The following is a 17096-nucleotide window of genomic DNA, read 5'->3' on the forward strand; positions in this document are numbered from 1 at the left end:
TCGTCTCACCGATGTGGAGGTACTCGTTCCACATGTATGCCGCGCCTCCTTAGGCCAACTGCCTAATTGCCACAGTGCACTTTTGAATAGGTGTGTGGACGGGTCTGCCAGCCGCATTGTGCCTGAAGCGGAAACACATATATCGACGCTCCAAAGCGTCAACAATACGCATAAACATGGTCCTGCTCATCCTAAAACGCCGCCTGAAAAGGTTGGCGTTAAACCGCGGCCTCGGTGCGAAGTAGTCTTCATATAGCCGCTGATGTGCAGCTACGTGATCCCGCTCAATCACTGCTCGGCGGTGGACAACGGGTCGAGGTCGAGGTACCGCCGGCTGCAAGGCCCTTTGTATCAGCCGGTTTATCTCATGGGACGTATAGGCCTCCAACTCTTCGTTCATTCGTCGTTCGTACTCCTCAGCATCCCCACCACTACCACCATTACTACCACCCGCGTTACTCATTTCGCGTTATTGATCTTGTACATAAATTAAGATAAAGAGAAAACTCGTTAAAATAAGTGGTGCGAATGAAAATGACGTGCAAATCGCTTATATATAGTGTTTTGAAAATTAAATTAAAAGAATTAAAAAATCGGCTGGCCGATCGCTTGCCGATCGGGAGCCTGCAATGGCGGCCAGCCGATCGGCGAGAGCATCGGTCAGCGCCCGGGAATAAGCATGCACTCGCCATTTTTCTCGCAGATTTTGCGCTCGCCTGCTGTAATGGTTTGGCGAGCGGACCGGCCAGCACCGGGAATCGGCTAGCCGGTCCGTTCGCCGCCATTGTGGATGCTCTTATAATAGATTGGCCTTGGCTTGCAATTGACGCAAATATACCCACAAAACCTATCGCCACACACACTAACGCACCTTTCAAAACACACAGAAATAAACCGTAGAGAGAAATTGAGAAGCAGTAATCATGGCGGCGACGGTGAAGACGGCGTGGGCGAAGCCAGGCGCGTGGGCCCTGGACGCGGAGGAGAACGAGACGGAGCTCCTCCAGCAACAGAAGGAAGATACGTCGGCCGCGGCGACTAATGGCCACTCCGAGACGGCGGATTTCCCGTCTCTGGCGGCGGCGAAGACTAAGAAGAAGAAGAAGCAGGTTCTCTCGCTCCAGGAATTCACGACCTACAGCGCGGCGAAGCCGGCGGCGTTCCAGGCTAAGGGATTGACGACGGACGAGTTGATGGCTCTCCCGACGGGTCCGCGCGAGCGAACGGCGGAGGAGATCGATCGGAACAAGCTAGGAGGGGGATTCAGATCCTATGGCGGCGGAATGAGGGATGAGCAGCCCCGGCGCCAGGGGAGCTTCAATCGAGAGTCGAATCATGAATTGGCGCCGTCTAGGGCTGATGAGACTGATAATTGGGCGACGGGGAAGATGTCTCCTGCTAGTGGTGGGTTTGAGAGGAGGGATAGAGGGGAAAGAGGGGGTTTCTTCGCTGATTCGCTATCGCGAGCGGACGAGGTTGATAATTGGGCGTCGAATAAGAGTTTTGCCCCTTCTGAGCCTAGGAGGTATGAGCGGAGGGGAAGCTTTGGATTGGAATCAAGCAATGGTGGCGCGGATTCAGGAAGTTGGGAAAAGAGAAGAGGAGAGGAAGGGCCGAGGATGGGCGGCGCATTCGATAGTTTGAGGGAGAGGAGAGGGGGGCAGGAAGGGGCGGAATCGGAGAGCTGGGGTAGGAGAAGAGAGGATATGAGTGCTGGTAGTAGGCCTAGATTGAATTTACAGCCTAGAACAATGCCGGTGATTGAGATTGCTGCTCCAGAGAAGCCTAAGGCCGAGATTGCTTCTCCGGTTGCTGTTACCGTGAGGCCAAAAGGGAGCAATCCATTTGGTGAGGCGAGGCCGAGAGAGGAGGTGTTGAAAGAGAAGGGCCAAGATTGGAAGGAGATTGAGGAAAAGCTCGAGTCTACCAAGATTAAGGAGGTGGTTTCTGATGGACCGGATCCTCCTAGGAAGAACTTTTGGAGTGGGAGAGAGAGGCGGCAGGAAGAGAAGATTGAGAGGGCTTGGAGAAAGCCAGAATCTGCTGATTCCTACCCCCAGAGGTCGGTGAATTGAGAATTTTTTATTGACATGCTTGAATTTTTTGAATGCTTTGCTTCTTGTGATATTTGTGCATGAGTGTTATGAGTTTTATGTTTTCTGAAGACCTCTTTAAGCTGAAATGAATGATAATCTGTTTACTATATCTAGTTGTGAATTACACTACTTATGGTATTCTAGATCTTCTTTTCAGTTTAAGTATCTTTGTAGTTATAGTATCACCTGCAACTGCATGTAGTTATTTTGCAAGTATGCATCTCTACAGATGATATGCACATATATTTCCTGAATTTATAAGTTAGCCGTGGAGCTTTTGGTGGGTTGGTGCACACTGGCCAGGTCTACATCTACAAAAACTCAGATAGTTAACCAAGCCCTCTCCTTGCCTTATTAGAGGGCATTTCTGAACACCACCGTAATTGTGGCTAGTTTCTACTGCATTCCTGGCTTTGGGGGATTTTTAGTGACTGTAACGTGTCTGTTTTCTCTTTAAAGTTGGATTATGTTGACAATTCATTAGTTAGCTTTGGCACAAATTGTTGAATAATATTGGATGATGATGAAGAGAAAAAAACCATCTAAGTTTAAAATAAAATGGATTTAGAGAGTGACTTTGGTGATAATAGCTACTATGCAATACGTAGTACTCCATGTATGGACTTGTTGTCACTCTTGAGTTGTGGGGATTGAAGGATGAGATATTCGTATGAGCCATTGTGAAAAATGGATAGGACTATGGAAACGTGAATCAGTTTTAGGTATTTGTCTTGTTTGTTTCTGCATCTTTAACTTCCCTGAATATTTTGTAATTGATGCCATCACTGACCTTTACTACACTTGTTTATCTTGAAGTACTGATGAGTCTGCCAACGGGCCTGCTGAGAAATCCGAAAATGGACATGCTGAAGAGGCTGATGGGGGAGAGTCACCGGCCTCTGACGCTAAGGGAGTGTGAGCTTTGAGAAAACAAAAGAGAATAGGAGTATTGATGTTGCTTAAAAATGCATCTGCTGAGCTGATAGATTTTTGTTTCATATTTATTTTTTGTCTTCTGTTTTGCATCGCACAATATATAGCAATTTTTTGGGAGAGAATTATGGCGTGGAATTTTGTTATTGCCTCTCTGACTTGTTTGCACTTGTCGACTATGGTTTGTTTTGGGTTCAGATACTTTTTATTTATTTGTGTGGGAAATACAATATTCGTTCTGCCACCAAAATTGTATGTTAATATTCCTTTGATTTGAAGCTTTTAGGGCATTATGCTGTCAATTGTTGCAGAAGGAATTGGTGCGACTCAAGTTTGATTTGTCTTTGATCCCACGTTTTATTACTCTCTCTGTCTCATAATAAGAAATAGATAATTACATAAGTCGGCTAGTTCTCTCTCCGTCTCATAATAAGAAATAGATAATTACATAAGTCGGCTAGTTCGTTGCTAGTTCTTATGTGTATGAGTTTGGCATTAAAAAAAAGGGAGGAGAAAGGGAAAAGAGAGAAGAAACAACGAGAGCTTTTAAGCTCTAAATTAAAAAGGCGTCTGATAAGGTTCCTTGTGAGGGAAACCTTCCATGTGCCCAAGAAATACCCAAAGCGGTGTTTGATTTCAATTTTTTTGTGTTTTCAAAGATAAAGTAAAGATAAGTTGAGCTAGCCACAAAAACTAAACTCAAAATGGTTTTGGATGGAGAGAAAGAAGGTGAGAAGAAAGTGTAAAGAAGGAGGAATCCTCTTTGAGGACCTATGACCTCCCACAAAAAGATGTGGGCAACCCTAGGCTACTTTCACCCAAAGCAAATACTCCATTGGCTCCACATTAATGACTATACAACCATAAATGCATACCTATACTTGATTTAGCCAAATGAACATAAAACAAGCAACCTACAATGTAGGAATTTGGATAGAAATCTCACATGGGAGATGCTCTCAAAGGAGTCTTCATAATAACATCATCAAAGTCTGCCCTTAAAGTCTTACAAAAAGGATATTTATAGTTAGGGTTGGAAACCCAAGAAAAGGGCTAAAAAACAAGGAAAAACGGATGTAAAAGTTGAATCGCCCGGCCGGGCGTTTTGGGAAAGTGAAATCGCCCGGTCGGGCGAACTTTCTGGATTCGGCGCTGCTTCTTCAAACGCCCGGTCGGGCGTTCTGGGATGGTGAAATCGCCCGGTCGGGCGAACTTTCTGGACTGTGGACGATGCTCAGCGCACAAACGCCCGGTCGGGCGTTTTGGAGGTGTGGATTCACCCGACCGGGCATTCCATCTGCCTCCTCCATTCCCCTCCTAATGAAGTTTGAAACGCCTTCCCGAAGCCTTTGTCTCATTGATCTCGTGACGGGCCTTCCGGGCAGCTTAAGGGGAGTCGTGGTCGGGTCAGCCCGGGCCTTGGACTTCCCGTTTGTATCATCCTCTCCCTCTTGAGAAGGATTTGTCCTCAAATCTGGGTCGTCCCCTACAAAATCAAACGGGCTCAAGTCAGCCACATTAAAAGTACAACTCACGTTATACTCACCGGGAAGATCAATGATGTAGGCATTGTCGTTCACACGCTCTAGGACCATAAATGGGCCATCCCCTCGCGGGGCAAGCTTGGATTTTGCTTTGTCGGGAAAACGTATTTTCCGAAAGTGTACCCACACCCAATCTCCGGGGTTGAACAACATTTTCTTTCGCCCTTTGTTCACCCTTTGAGCTACTTGTTCCCCCATCTTGCGGATTCGTTCTTGCACTCGAGTGTGCACGTCTTGTACAAACTTGGCCTTCTTCATCCCGCCTACATCAACCATATAAGACAAAGGCAAATCGGCCGTGGACAAGTCCAACGGGGTGAGTGGATTGAAACCATAGACAACCTCAAAAGGAGATTGTTGGGTGGTGGAATGTATGGTCCTATTATAAGCAAATTCGGCTATAGGCAAACATTCTTCCCAAGAAGTTTTATTTTCAAAAACCAAGGCACGGAGAAGAGTTCCCAATGAGCGGTTTACAACTTCCGTTTGACCATCCGTTTGGGGATGTGCGGTGGTAGAGAAAAGAAGTTTGGTGCCCATCCTACCCCAAAGCGTTTTCCAAAAGAAACTCAAAAATTTGACGTCTCTATCACTTACAATAGTTCTCGGGACCCCATGGATTCTTACAACCTCCTTGAAAAATAAACTAGCAATGAATTTGGCATCACTTGTCTTCCGACATGGAATGAAGTGAGCCATTTTGGAAAACCTATCCACCACCACAAAGATGCTATCATTTTTCCGAGGAGACATTGGGAGACCTAGAACAAAGTCCATGGACAAGTCTACCCAAGGATGTGTAGGAGTAGGCAAAGGGGTGTAAAGACCATAATTGTTAGATTTAGACTTGGCTTGCCTACACTCTAAGCAACTACTACAAAACTTTTCAACATGCTTCTTCATGCAAGGCCAAAAGAAATGCTCACTTAGTATGTCAAAAGTTTTAAGCAACCCAAAATGACCCATTAGGCCCCCTAGGTGAGCCTCCTTAATCAACAAGTTTCTCAAAGAGCATGAAGGTATGCACAACCTATTCTCTCTAAAAAGATAGCCATCCAACTTATAGTATTTATCAAAAGCACCTTTTTCACAAGCTCCGTAAATAGAAGAAAAGTCATGATCATGCTCATAAAGGTCTTTAATAAACTCAAATCCAACATATTTGGAGGCACACATAGTAAGCACACGCTTTCTCAAACACACGGTATCACTCACAAGTAAAGTGCCATCATGCAAGGTCTCAAAAGGCTTCCTAGAAAGAGCATCGGCAACCAGATTGTCCTTTCCCTTCTTGTACCTAATGACATAGGGAAAAGTCTCTAGGAAAACACTCCATTTAGCATGCCTTTTATCAAGTTTATGTTGACCTCCTAAGAACTTAATAGACTCATGATCCGTGTGTATCACAAACTCCTTGTGCATCAAGTAGTGTTGCCAATTCTCAAGGCAACGGACTATAGCATACAACTCCTTGTCGTATGTGGGGTAGTTCAATTGGGCTTGATTTAGTTTTTCCGAGAAGTAAGCTATGGGCTTACCCTCTTGCATGAGAACTCCCCCGATCCCCACACCACTTGCATCACACTCAAGTTCAAAAGTTTTATCAAAATTAGGGAGTGCTAGTAAGGGAGCATGCGTGAGGTCATTTTTCAAAGTACTAAACGCTCTCTCTTGCTCCTCCCCCCACTTAAACTCAACATTTTTTTTGACAAGGTGGTTCAAGGGTGAAGCTTTTGTGGAAAAATCCCTAACAAACCTCCTATAGAAGCTAGCAAGGCCATGAAAGGACCTAACCTCACTCACATTCCTAGGTGTTGGCCATTCCCTAATGGCTTTCACCTTTTCCTCATCTACCCGCACTCCTTCCTTTCCCACAACAAAACCAAGAAACACAACTTCCTCAACACAAAAAGTGCATTTAGGCAACTTGGCATATAAAGTATGCATTCTCAACACTTCAAGCACATTCCTAAGATGACTAGCATGCTCTTCAACACTACGACTATAAATCAAGATATCATCAAAATATACCACCACAAATTTCCCAATAAAAGGACGAAGTACATGATTCATCAAACGCATGAATGTAGAAGGGGCATTAGTTAAACCAAAAGGCATCACAAGCCATTCATATAAGCCAAATTTGGTTTTGAAAGCGGTTTTCCATTCATCTCCCTCTTTCATGCGAATTTGGTGATATCCACTAGCCAAATCAATTTTAGAGAAACATATAGAGCCACAAAGATCCTCTAACATGTCGTCTAACCTAGGTATAGGGTGTCTATATTTGATGGTGATTTTGTTAATTGCCCTACAATCTACACACATCCTCCAACTTCCGTCCTTCTTAGGTACAAGAATGACGGGTACGGCACAAGGAGATAGAGATTCACGAATTAGACCTTTGGCAAGGAGTTCCTCGACTTGCCCTTGTAGCTCTTGTGTCTCCTTGGGGTTCGCCTTGTATGCGGCCCGGTTTGGGAGTGATGATCCCGGCAAAAGGTCAATTTGATGCTCGATCCCCCTCATGGGAGGGAGTTCACTCGGGAGTTCTTCCGGGAATACATCTTCAAATTCCTGCAACACACTTTGGACAATCAAAGGATACGGGTCAAGGTTAGTTGCTAAGCACAAATCCTTACGGACCACGAGGAGAACGGAGAGGTGATTGTTTAGTGCCCACCCAAGGTCGGTTTTACTAGCTATCAAACATTCCTTTCCCCCTCTTGTTTGTGGGTGCTCTCCTTTGGGCGCTTTTATTTTTCTCTCACCACCCCCACTCTCACTTGGCTTTTTTAGCTCACATTCTTCTACTAGCCTTTTTTCCCTATCTCTCTCTCTTTCCTTTTGTAGATGTTGGCTAGCCTCAAACACGGCACTAGGTAGCAATGGCTTCAAACGAACCTTCAACCCGTTGAGCATGTAGAAATACTCATTCGTGAAGCCATTTTTGTAGGCCCTTCTATCAAACTCCCATGGCCTCCCTAGCAAAACATGACATGCCGTCATAGGAATGATATCACATAGGATTTCTTCCTCAACTTCTCCAATCTTCAATGGAACTTTGCATTGAGCCTTCACCCTCAACTCTCCGGAGTCCCCTAACCATTGCAATTTGTAGGGGTTTGGGTGTTTAAGTACCTTCAATCCCAACTTGGCCACCAACCGGTCACACACCACATTTGTACAACTCCCTCCATCTATGATGACCAAGCACGTCTTGGACTTCACCTTACACTTCATATGAAAGATGTTGCACATTTTCTCCTTATGCTCCTCAAGGTTGGGTTGTACATTGAGCATTCGGAGTACAACCATAGCCCTTAAGGGTGTATCTTCTTCTTCGTCACTAGAAAAAGCTATGTCGGTGTCCGGGCTCACTTCTTTAGTGCCCACACCCTCCCCATCTTCTTCATCTTCCTCACTATACACGCTACCATCTTGCCCGATAACCATTACCCGTTGGTTTGGGCACTCGCGTGCATAATGGCCATACCCCTTGCACTTGAAACATTGAACCTTCTTGTCTTCCATAGGGGCTATAGCTTTAATAGGTTGAGTACCCGGTAAAGCCTTCGCGATCGGCCTCCCTTACGTGTTTGGATTGGCCATGTTTTCCACCTTCTTGCCGGGAGCACTCCACTTGCTAGTCCCCGTCCCTCCGGTTTGGCTAGACGCCCATTTAGCCCGGCTAGAAACCAACTCCTTACTTTGCCTCTCAAAAGTGTCGGCAAACCCAATCACCTCATCCAAGGAAATTCCCCTCAATGCCTCCACTTGCACCTTGTGCTTCAAGTTGATGTTAAGGCCATGGATAAATCAATCTTGAGTCGCCTCTTCTCGCTCCTCCACCCCTACCTTGCTCATCAATGATAGGAGTTCATAGTAGTACTCCATTACGCTCTTCGTCCCTTGCTTCAAATCTTGAAACTCCCCTCGAAGTCGGAGGAAATAGGACTTTGGTACAAAGGTAGTCCTCATGAGCTCACACAACTCCGCCCACGAACCCACTTCCCCTCCCCTAACCATCCTTCTCCTCCTCATCGTATCATTCCACCATGTATCCGCATTGCCACGAAACTCGGCTATTGCCACCTTCACCTTATCACCTTCCGAAAAGTTATGGAGTGAGAAAATTTTGCTCATTTGTGACTCCCATTCCAAGTAGGCCTTGGGATCAAACTTGCCGTGGAACTCGGGAAATGTGTGCTTGATAGACTTGGTGGGATCATCATACCGCGGCTCCATCTCCTCCTCATAGTTTCTATATCTTCCATGCCTACCATTCCACCCATGGTGCCCCATGTTTCCATTCCCTCTTCCGCCCACCATGTTCCCGAACCTACCATTCCTATTCCCATTCCGTCATCCTCCTTGTCCCCCACGCCCCCCATGATCGTACCAACCATATGGCTCTTCCTCTCCATTACTCCCCTCGGAGGCATCATGATGTGTGTGATTGCTCCTAGGGGTGTTTGGCCTTGATAGTCGCACGGCCTTCAAAGCGTTGAGCTCGTCGTGGAGAAAAGTTTGGTTTTCATGGATGGATGCTTGGTTCACCTTGAGTTCCTTCAAATCCCCGAACATAGCATCTTGAGTGACATGCATTGTGGTTTGGCCTTCTTTTAGATCCCTCAAATCCGTCATAATTTTTTCCATCAAGTTTTTCAACTCATCCCCCGCCACACTAAGACTCGTGCTCGCACCCGGTTGCGGATCCCCCATCGTGGTGGATCTAGTACGAGGTGGCATTCACAATGGTACCTACAATAAGAAATAAAAATAAACTAGGATCTAGTCCTAAGGGTTAGTAAAATCCACACTCACACACACAAGAAGGGGAGATTTTAGTAAGAACTCACTTCCCAATTGGTAATCCCACCCCCAATTCACTCACCAGTGTCACTCGGAAAAGGGCTTAGAATATAGTGAGGGCTAGGTTCACTCACTCTCAATATCCAACTTCCAAAATGCAAGTGCTAAGACAAATCAATCAAGGTATACACATAGGCAATATAACCAAGCAAGTAAAGCCAATAAAGCATGTGAAAGTAAGGTTCAATGCCTAAGGAAGCTAACAAACAAACTTAGTTGAGCTGAAAATTTATGTAACTCTTGGCTGATCTTTAGGAATTTTTTTTGATATGGCTACCCAACCCCAAAATTGATGAAACTTAGTAGATAACAAGATTAAAGGGTTTAGAATGAGGGAAAAATATCCCCAATATAGCAGGTTTTCGAGAAGACCCTCGATTTTACGTTTTCCCCAAATCTGTCAAACTATGGAACAAAACAGGGCAGCAACTTCACACATTAATTTGACCTATCAAATGATGGAATTTTTGGCTGAGATTTTTCAGGAAAATAGTTCATATCTCAAGGTTCATGCACACCAAAAATCAGCTCAATCCTACAACAATTGACCAATAAACAAGCAAAGGCTAAAACAAAAGAAATAAGGAAAAACAAGGAAAATGAAATTTCATAGAGGTTTAAAATCAAACACTTGGTAGGCACCTAGGCTCTAGATACCAAATGATAAGGTTCCTTGTGAGGGAAACCTTCCATGTGCCCAAGAAATACCCAAAGCGGTGTTTGATTTCAATTTTTTTGTGTTTTCAAAGATAAAGTAAAGATAAGTTGAGCTAGCCACAAAAACTAAACTCAAAATGGTTTTGGATGGAGAGAAAGAAGGTGAGAAGAAAGTGTAAAGAAGGAGGAATCCTCTTTGAGGACCTATGACCTCCCACAAAAAGATGTGGGCAACCCTAGGCTACTTTCACCCAAAGCAAATAATCCATTGGCTCCACATTAATGACTACACAACCATAAATGCATACCTATACTTGATTTAGCCAAATGAACATAAAACAAGCAACCTACAATGTAGGAATTTGGATAGAAATCTCACATGGGAGATGCTCTCAAAGGAGTCTTCATAATAACATTCATCAAAGTCTGCCCTTAAAGTCTTACAAAAAGGATATTTATAGTTAGGGTTGAAAACCCAAGAAAAGGGCTAAAAAACAAGGAAAAACGGATGTAAAAGTTGAATCGCCCGGCCGGGCGTTTTGGGAAAGTGAAATCGCCCGGTCGGGCGAACTTTCTGGATTCGGCGCTGCTTCTTCAAACGCCCGGTCGGGCGTTCTGGGATGGTGAAATCGCCCGGTCGGGCGAACTTTCTGGACTGTGGACGATGCTCAGCGCACAAACGCCCGGTCGGGCGTTTTGGAGGTGTGGATTCGCCCGACCGGGCATTCCATCTGCCTCCTCCATTCCCCTCCTAATGAAGTTTGAAACGCCTTCCCGAAGCCTTTGTCTCATTGATCTCGTGACGGGCCTTCCGGGCAGCTTAAGGGGAGTCGTGGTCGGGTCAGCCCGGGCCTTGGACTTCCCGTTTGTATCATCGTCCCATAATAAGAGATAGATAATTACATAAGTAAGTTGGCTAGTTCGTTGCTAGGTCTTGTTCTTATATGTATATAAGTTTGGCATTAAAAAAAAGGGAGGAGAAAGGGGAAAGAGAGAAGATACATCGAGAGCTTTTAAGCTCTAAATTTAAAAGGTAGACTATGAATTGCGTAAATTTTCATCCATCCCAATTCTTAGCTTTTCATATTTTCTTTACTTCCAGTTGCTTGATATATAAATGATATTTTTACCTAGATTTATATATTACTTGATATATAACTGATATTTTTACTTTAGAATTATAACGTAACTATAGAGTTTTGAAGGGAGTATGTGTTATGTGGTGGATTGTGAGAAGTTAAATTGGAGTGAATATTTGGTTTATGTGGTGGGATATGATATGAATATATGAATAGTGTAAGGGATATGTTTTTATATTATATTGGAATTATTTAGTAGAATATAATATGGATATATAGTTGATAGAATTGACATGTTTCACGTATGATATTGAAAGTATATGAAGCATTTGTATTAAAGAGGATATGAGACAGTCTTGCTCTGGGTCTGATATCAATGCAATGGACCTACGGATCATATATACAATAGCAATGAACCCACGGGCCATATATATAATGACAATGTATACAATGTCAATGGGACTGGATGGGCCTCGAGAATGAGCGCGAATAGAGTATGGATCAAGTTATATGCAAGATACCCGAACCGGTTGGATCAGTTAGCAAATGTCGTTGCCACTTGATCAATGCAATCTCGCTCTCACTTGTTTCCTACCAAAGTAATTTATAAACTCCCAATTTTGCACTATTTTAACAGTAAAGCGGCAAGTTCGGGGTCGATCCTACAGAGAAGCTAGTGTATCAAGTGTGTGAGTAGTGAACAAGGGGTTGGCTGCTGCCACGCTTTAACTTTGGGAGTTTTTAACTACTGATTTTACTCTAGACAGAATTTAACTTACTAACTTGATCAAGGAAAGTTTAACTACTGGGTCAAGTGAATTTCAGACTGGAATGAAAATTAACTACGTGAAACAGTAAACACCACGATGAAAACGAAAACAACTTTGATTAAAACTAAAACTCATAATACTACAACGTGAAATTTAAACTAAGCTAACATTTCAGAAAATACGAAAGCAAGTAAAACCGAGGAGATCCTCGGCGGGAAACTTAAGAATACGCTGACAGATATCAAGTATTCTGCAGCGCTCCTTCGATCGCCCTTTCTAACTAAGCATTACTTTATCTAAGCTATCTAGATAACTGAACTAAACTAGAGAGCTAAGCTAAACTAAACTAAAGACGGAAAGTAAAAGATCAGATCTCTCTAATGTGGTGGCACATCCTCTATTTATAGGCTCGACACGACCTCCAGCTGGATAACGATATTGGCAGGGAATATTCGCTCACGCTGAGTGTGAGCTACTCATCGATTGCTACATGTTCTCCTTCTAGAATGACGATGCTTTTCAGTAACAGATTCATGACACAGCTCCGTCCTTGCGTCTCTGTAACGCCCGTACTTTTTACGAAAGAATGACGACGATATTTCTATATTTAGCATGACGAATGAAATACGTGGAGATGAATATTTTCTTATGGAAGATGACGTGCGTAAATCGAAGAACGGGTGAAGGAATTATATTTGGAACAACACCAAATATAAGTTGTGCCGTTAAACGTTCTTTAATTTTTGTTTGTGAAGAGCGAGATAACAAAATTAAATAAAGACCCGTAATTTTAATTATCGAAGGAAAATACGAAAATATAAAGTATGAATTTATGTTGGGCTTTGCAAATTTAATTAGAGTCCAATTGTCTATCTACAAAATAGCTGGACCCTAACTATTTAAAAGTCTAACTAAATAATAATATTTCCAATATGGGCTTACAATAACTTGAGCCCAACAACACTTAAATTAATTGAAGCCCAATACAATTCTAAGTAAATGGGAACAAGCCCAAGGTTTATTCTTCTTCTTCTTCTTCTTCTTCCTCAAAATATGGTCGACGGCTTCTCCCCTTCATGGAGACCCTCCACCTTGCAAACCTTCTATCTACCACCATCAATGCTTCCATCCAAGAGTCACCCCAAACCTTTACATTAGCCTTCCATCTCTTCAACACATTACACTACACAAAAGAAGAAAAAAAAGAAGAGAGAGTGAGAGAGAACCGAGAGAGAGCCGAGAGAGAAACCGAAGGGAAGAGGAGGAGGATTCTTTTTCACCATTCTTGTTCTTTCACCACCAAAACCAACCAAGTTGAAGGTATAATTCTCAATTCCTAAAGCATGAATTGTTGTATATATATATATATATATATATATATAGAGAGAGAGAGAGAGAGAGAGAGAGAGAGATGTGATCAAATGCAAACTCACATCTTACGTACAAACTCCAAACTGCAATCACACGCCATCTTTGATACTAATCTGCGGTTGGGAAGGGTTTACTAAGTCAATGTCACCGGGTAGTTCATTTTATGGCACCGGGGGTGTATATGGAAATCCTTTTGCATCAGCAATTTTATACACGCTTATTTTACTCCAATCTGGTATATTCAATTATTTGTAACTGTGATGACTCCCTAATTTATCTCCATTCTCCCAAACTACCATTAGTATCATTTCATATATTAATTATTCACCATTGCAATATTAACTTCAATCTCCCGTTGATAGTCATAGCCAAATTTTCTTCGACGTGCGTTTTAGTGTTCTTCTCCCGCCCAAGGGCAACGTCCTCGCTTGTGATGAAATGGAAATGTCTGACATAGATCAAGGTAGATTCTCTATCGCAATGTTATATCTGTAGCTATGGCCGCTGACATTTCATGATGACATTCTTGGTGATGCTTCCCTATCGGTGTATAGTTGCAGTTAGATTCCGAGATGACAAACCTTGATGACATTCTCGGTGATGCTGAGTTTTCTGTACTTTTTTGTTTAAGAATTGTTGAATATATAGTATAGAAGTTGTTGTTCTTGACTAAAGAAGACATCGTATGTAGATTATATTATGCATAGTCATTAGGTTATATTCCGAAATGTGTTTGAATGTGTTTTCGAAACGTAGACTTTGTGTAAGTTTATTTAATTTTTTATGCTTGTTCTGATGTTGTATACATTAGCTGTCAGCAATGCGTTTTGTCTGCTATAGTGTGCGACGATATTTTGCCAATTGGGCCGTTGACATTCAGTTATGACATTATTCGATGATGATTCTCTATCGTGTGTGCAGCTGCAGTTATTCCAGATTGCAGGCCCGAGCTGCAACCGTACGTTGGTCAGGTGTTTCAAACAGTAGAAGATGGAATTTCCTTTTATGAAGCATATGCCAAATACTGCCGGTTTGATACTCGAAGATTTGGACACAAATACGCACATGGTGTCAAAACCTGGCAGACCATTGTGTGCAGCAGGCAAGGTGAAAAAATGGATGCTGACGAAGACGGTAGCTCTACCAAACGTAGACGCCATTCTAGCAGATGTCAATGCAATGCGAAACTTACGATGAAGTATATAAACGATTCCGACAGTCCTCGATACGTTGTCAGCAACTTTGTAGCCCAACATAATCATGATATGGTCGATACAAAGCACGTCAGATACATGAAATCCAACCGTAACCTTGGGGATATCCATTATAAATTCCTGCAGGACTGCACAAAAGCCAACATTGGACCTACACAGACTTTCAATTTATTGAAAGAGTTCCTAGGTGGCTATGATGCTGTGGGTTACACTGTTACTGATTTACGGAACGGCAAACGCGGCATATTGCAAGAAGTGAAAGGCGCTGATGTCCAGATGATTTTAAATCAAATGGAGGAGAAGAAGAAAACCAGTGACGGTTTCCATTACAAATTCCAGCAAGGTAGTGACGGAAAGTTAAGTAGTCTTTTTTGGTGTGACGCTGTGTCCCGACAGAACTACAAGATGTTCGGTGACATTGTATCCTTTGATACTACGTACTCAACAAACAGGTAATCGCACGTGTACATTGTGTCTGACATTTTCTTTGTTTGTTTATAATGCTCTAAATTCAGGTGATGTGTTGAGCTGTTGGATTTAATTTTACTCACTCTCAATGCTTGCAATACTCGTTGAATAGGTATTGCATGGTGTTTGGGCCATTCACTGGAAAAGACAACCACGGATGCCCTGTTACGTTTGGTGCCGGGTTCGTTTCAAATGAGGGAGCCGACTCATTCTCTTGGTTGCTTAGTGAGTTTGTAGAATGTATGGGGTTCGCGCCCAAGTTGATAATAACTGACCAGGATTGGGGGATGAAACTTGCCATAGAACGTGTGCTAACTAGTACTAGGCATCGGTGGTGCATGTGGCACATCATGATGAAGCTTCCTGAAAAGGTACCCAAAAGAATACTTGCCAACGAAGAGTTGAAGAAGGATTTGGACTCTTGTATATGGTCTGAATTGTTGGAGCCAGAGGAATTCGAAGAAACTTGGCTGACCATTATGGACCAATATGGTTTACAAAATGAATCCTGGTTCACAAATATGTTCACACAACGAGAGTATTGGATTCCAGCATATTTTAGGGATTTCCCAATGGGGTCGCTGTTGAAGACAACATCATTCTCTGAGTCCGAGAACAACTTTTTCAAAAGGTACACAAAACCCCACTTCAATCTTGCTGACTTTGTGATGCACTACAACAGCGCGTTAGATGCTCAACGTAACCTATCAGAAAGGCTCGATTTCGTTGATGCTACAAAAGTCCCCTTCCTCTCAACGGAGCTCTTATTTGAGAACCACGCAGCATATATTTATACAAATCGCATCTTTCAGCAAGTTCAAAATGAGATCGTCGAGGCTCATCAACGTTGCAGAATGACTCACTTCGAGATGGAAGATAATACTGAGATTTACACAATAACGGACAGCCTTCGAAATAAAGTTGTTGTCCGCCACGAAGTTGGCACCGAATCGTACCACTGTGATTGTAAGTTATTTTTGCGGCGTGGAATATTATGTTGCCACATTTTTTGGTTGTTCAAAAACCACGACGTGAAGGAAATACCAGATACGTATATAGGTACAAGGTGGCTGAAGACGCCATTCTTGAAATCGATCCATTGCGATCCTAGTGAGGAAGCATCGTCATCCGAATGTCTGTATTTATCCTGATTTTTTTTTCAATTAGTTGCTTTTGTATTATGTCACCATGTTGACACGGTACTGACATAATGTTGCTGCAGTTTCACTAATTGATCGCAAGCGAGTTGTAACAGCCAAACTGCATTCACTATACTTTCGCTTAGTCCAACGAGCACAGAGCAATGACGATGACATTGTTGCATTATTCGACGGAATGGAAGAACTTAATCAAGAACTCTTTGGGGGTACAGTACCTTCATGGTCTTCCATGGATAAAGCACAGAGGATTGAGGGTCTGTACGGGGCATCTCGACCGAGTGTTGTTAACGTGCACCCTCCCGATGTAGTGAGTACAAAGGGATCTGGCAGCAGTTCTGGAAAGCGAATTGCGTCAGCAACTGAGAAGGCCATCATACTACAGAATAAACCTAAGAGGCGATGTGCAAAGTGTCGAGAAATGGGCCATCACGATGCAAGGAATTGTGGTAGGGAGAAAGGAAAATCTAAAATGTAGGATTTTTTACTTACTTTCCGTACTCTTGCAAAGAACATCTTACAGTGAAAGAGTTAAGTTGGACGTGGTTGTGTTTTTTCCCATTTACGTTATCTTCTACTTAAATGATGCACTGGGCAGTGGTTTACTAGTGTATATCATACTGCTGGTATGATAATAGTAATTAAAAGCAAGTTGTGATAGAATGTATAAGAAAAGTAATAGAAAATTCTACACTATCACCAACTTATGCAATGTCGTGTTTTTCTTAATTTTTGTAAACACCCTATGTCAACATATTTTTGACTTATGTTGTTTGCCTGGGATTAAATTCTTCAAGGTTTTCTTCCTATAATCATACCCTCCACCGAATGTCAATATCTGTGACCAAGTGAAGCACTGTCTACAACAACTTCAAATGTCTATAGGGTTAATAAATGTCAGCAATGTCAACATATTATTTTAATATGTTGTT

General features: G+C 42.8%; 2 protein-coding genes across 2 annotated transcripts; both read left to right on the forward strand.

Moving 5' to 3' along the window:
* The first annotated feature begins 846 nt into the window (after nt 1–846).
* On the forward strand, nt 847–3273 carry LOC121743001 (eukaryotic translation initiation factor 4B3-like). The gene is made up of 2 exons (XM_042136168.1): nt 847–2062; nt 2913–3273. Exons 1-2 carry the CDS (start codon nt 924–926, stop codon nt 3013–3015), a joined length of 1242 nt encoding a protein of 413 aa, XP_041992102.1. The 5' UTR covers nt 847–923; the 3' UTR covers nt 3016–3273.
* Nucleotides 3274–13763: 10490 nt separating this feature from the next.
* LOC121745885 (protein FAR1-RELATED SEQUENCE 5-like) lies at nt 13764–16642 on the forward strand. The gene is made up of 4 exons (XM_042139827.1): nt 13764–13788; nt 14247–14991; nt 15120–15973; nt 16230–16642. Exons 1-4 carry the CDS (start codon nt 13764–13766, stop codon nt 16640–16642), a joined length of 2037 nt encoding a protein of 678 aa, XP_041995761.1.
* Nucleotides 16643–17096: the final 454 nt, after the last annotated feature.

Source organism: Salvia splendens, chromosome 8 (assembly GCF_004379255.2).
Source record: "Salvia splendens isolate huo1 chromosome 8, SspV2, whole genome shotgun sequence".
NCBI classification, from domain to species: Eukaryota; Viridiplantae; Streptophyta; class Magnoliopsida; order Lamiales; family Lamiaceae; genus Salvia; species Salvia splendens.

Coding starts and splice junctions, on each gene's coding strand:
- LOC121743001 (XM_042136168.1), top strand. CDS start 924: ATGGCGGCGACGGTGAAGACGGCGTGGGCGAAGCCAGGCGCGTGGGCC. Junction 2,063..2,912: donor GCTGATTCCTACCCCCAGAG/GTCGGTGAATTG, acceptor TTTATCTTGAAG/TACTGATGAGTCTGCCAACG.
- LOC121745885 (XM_042139827.1), top strand. CDS start 13,764: ATGGAAATGTCTGACATAGATCAAG. Junction 13,789..14,246: donor AATGTCTGACATAGATCAAG/GTAGATTCTCTA, acceptor TCGTGTGTGCAG/CTGCAGTTATTCCAGATTGC. Junction 14,992..15,119: donor ACTACGTACTCAACAAACAG/GTAATCGCACGT, acceptor CTCGTTGAATAG/GTATTGCATGGTGTTTGGGC.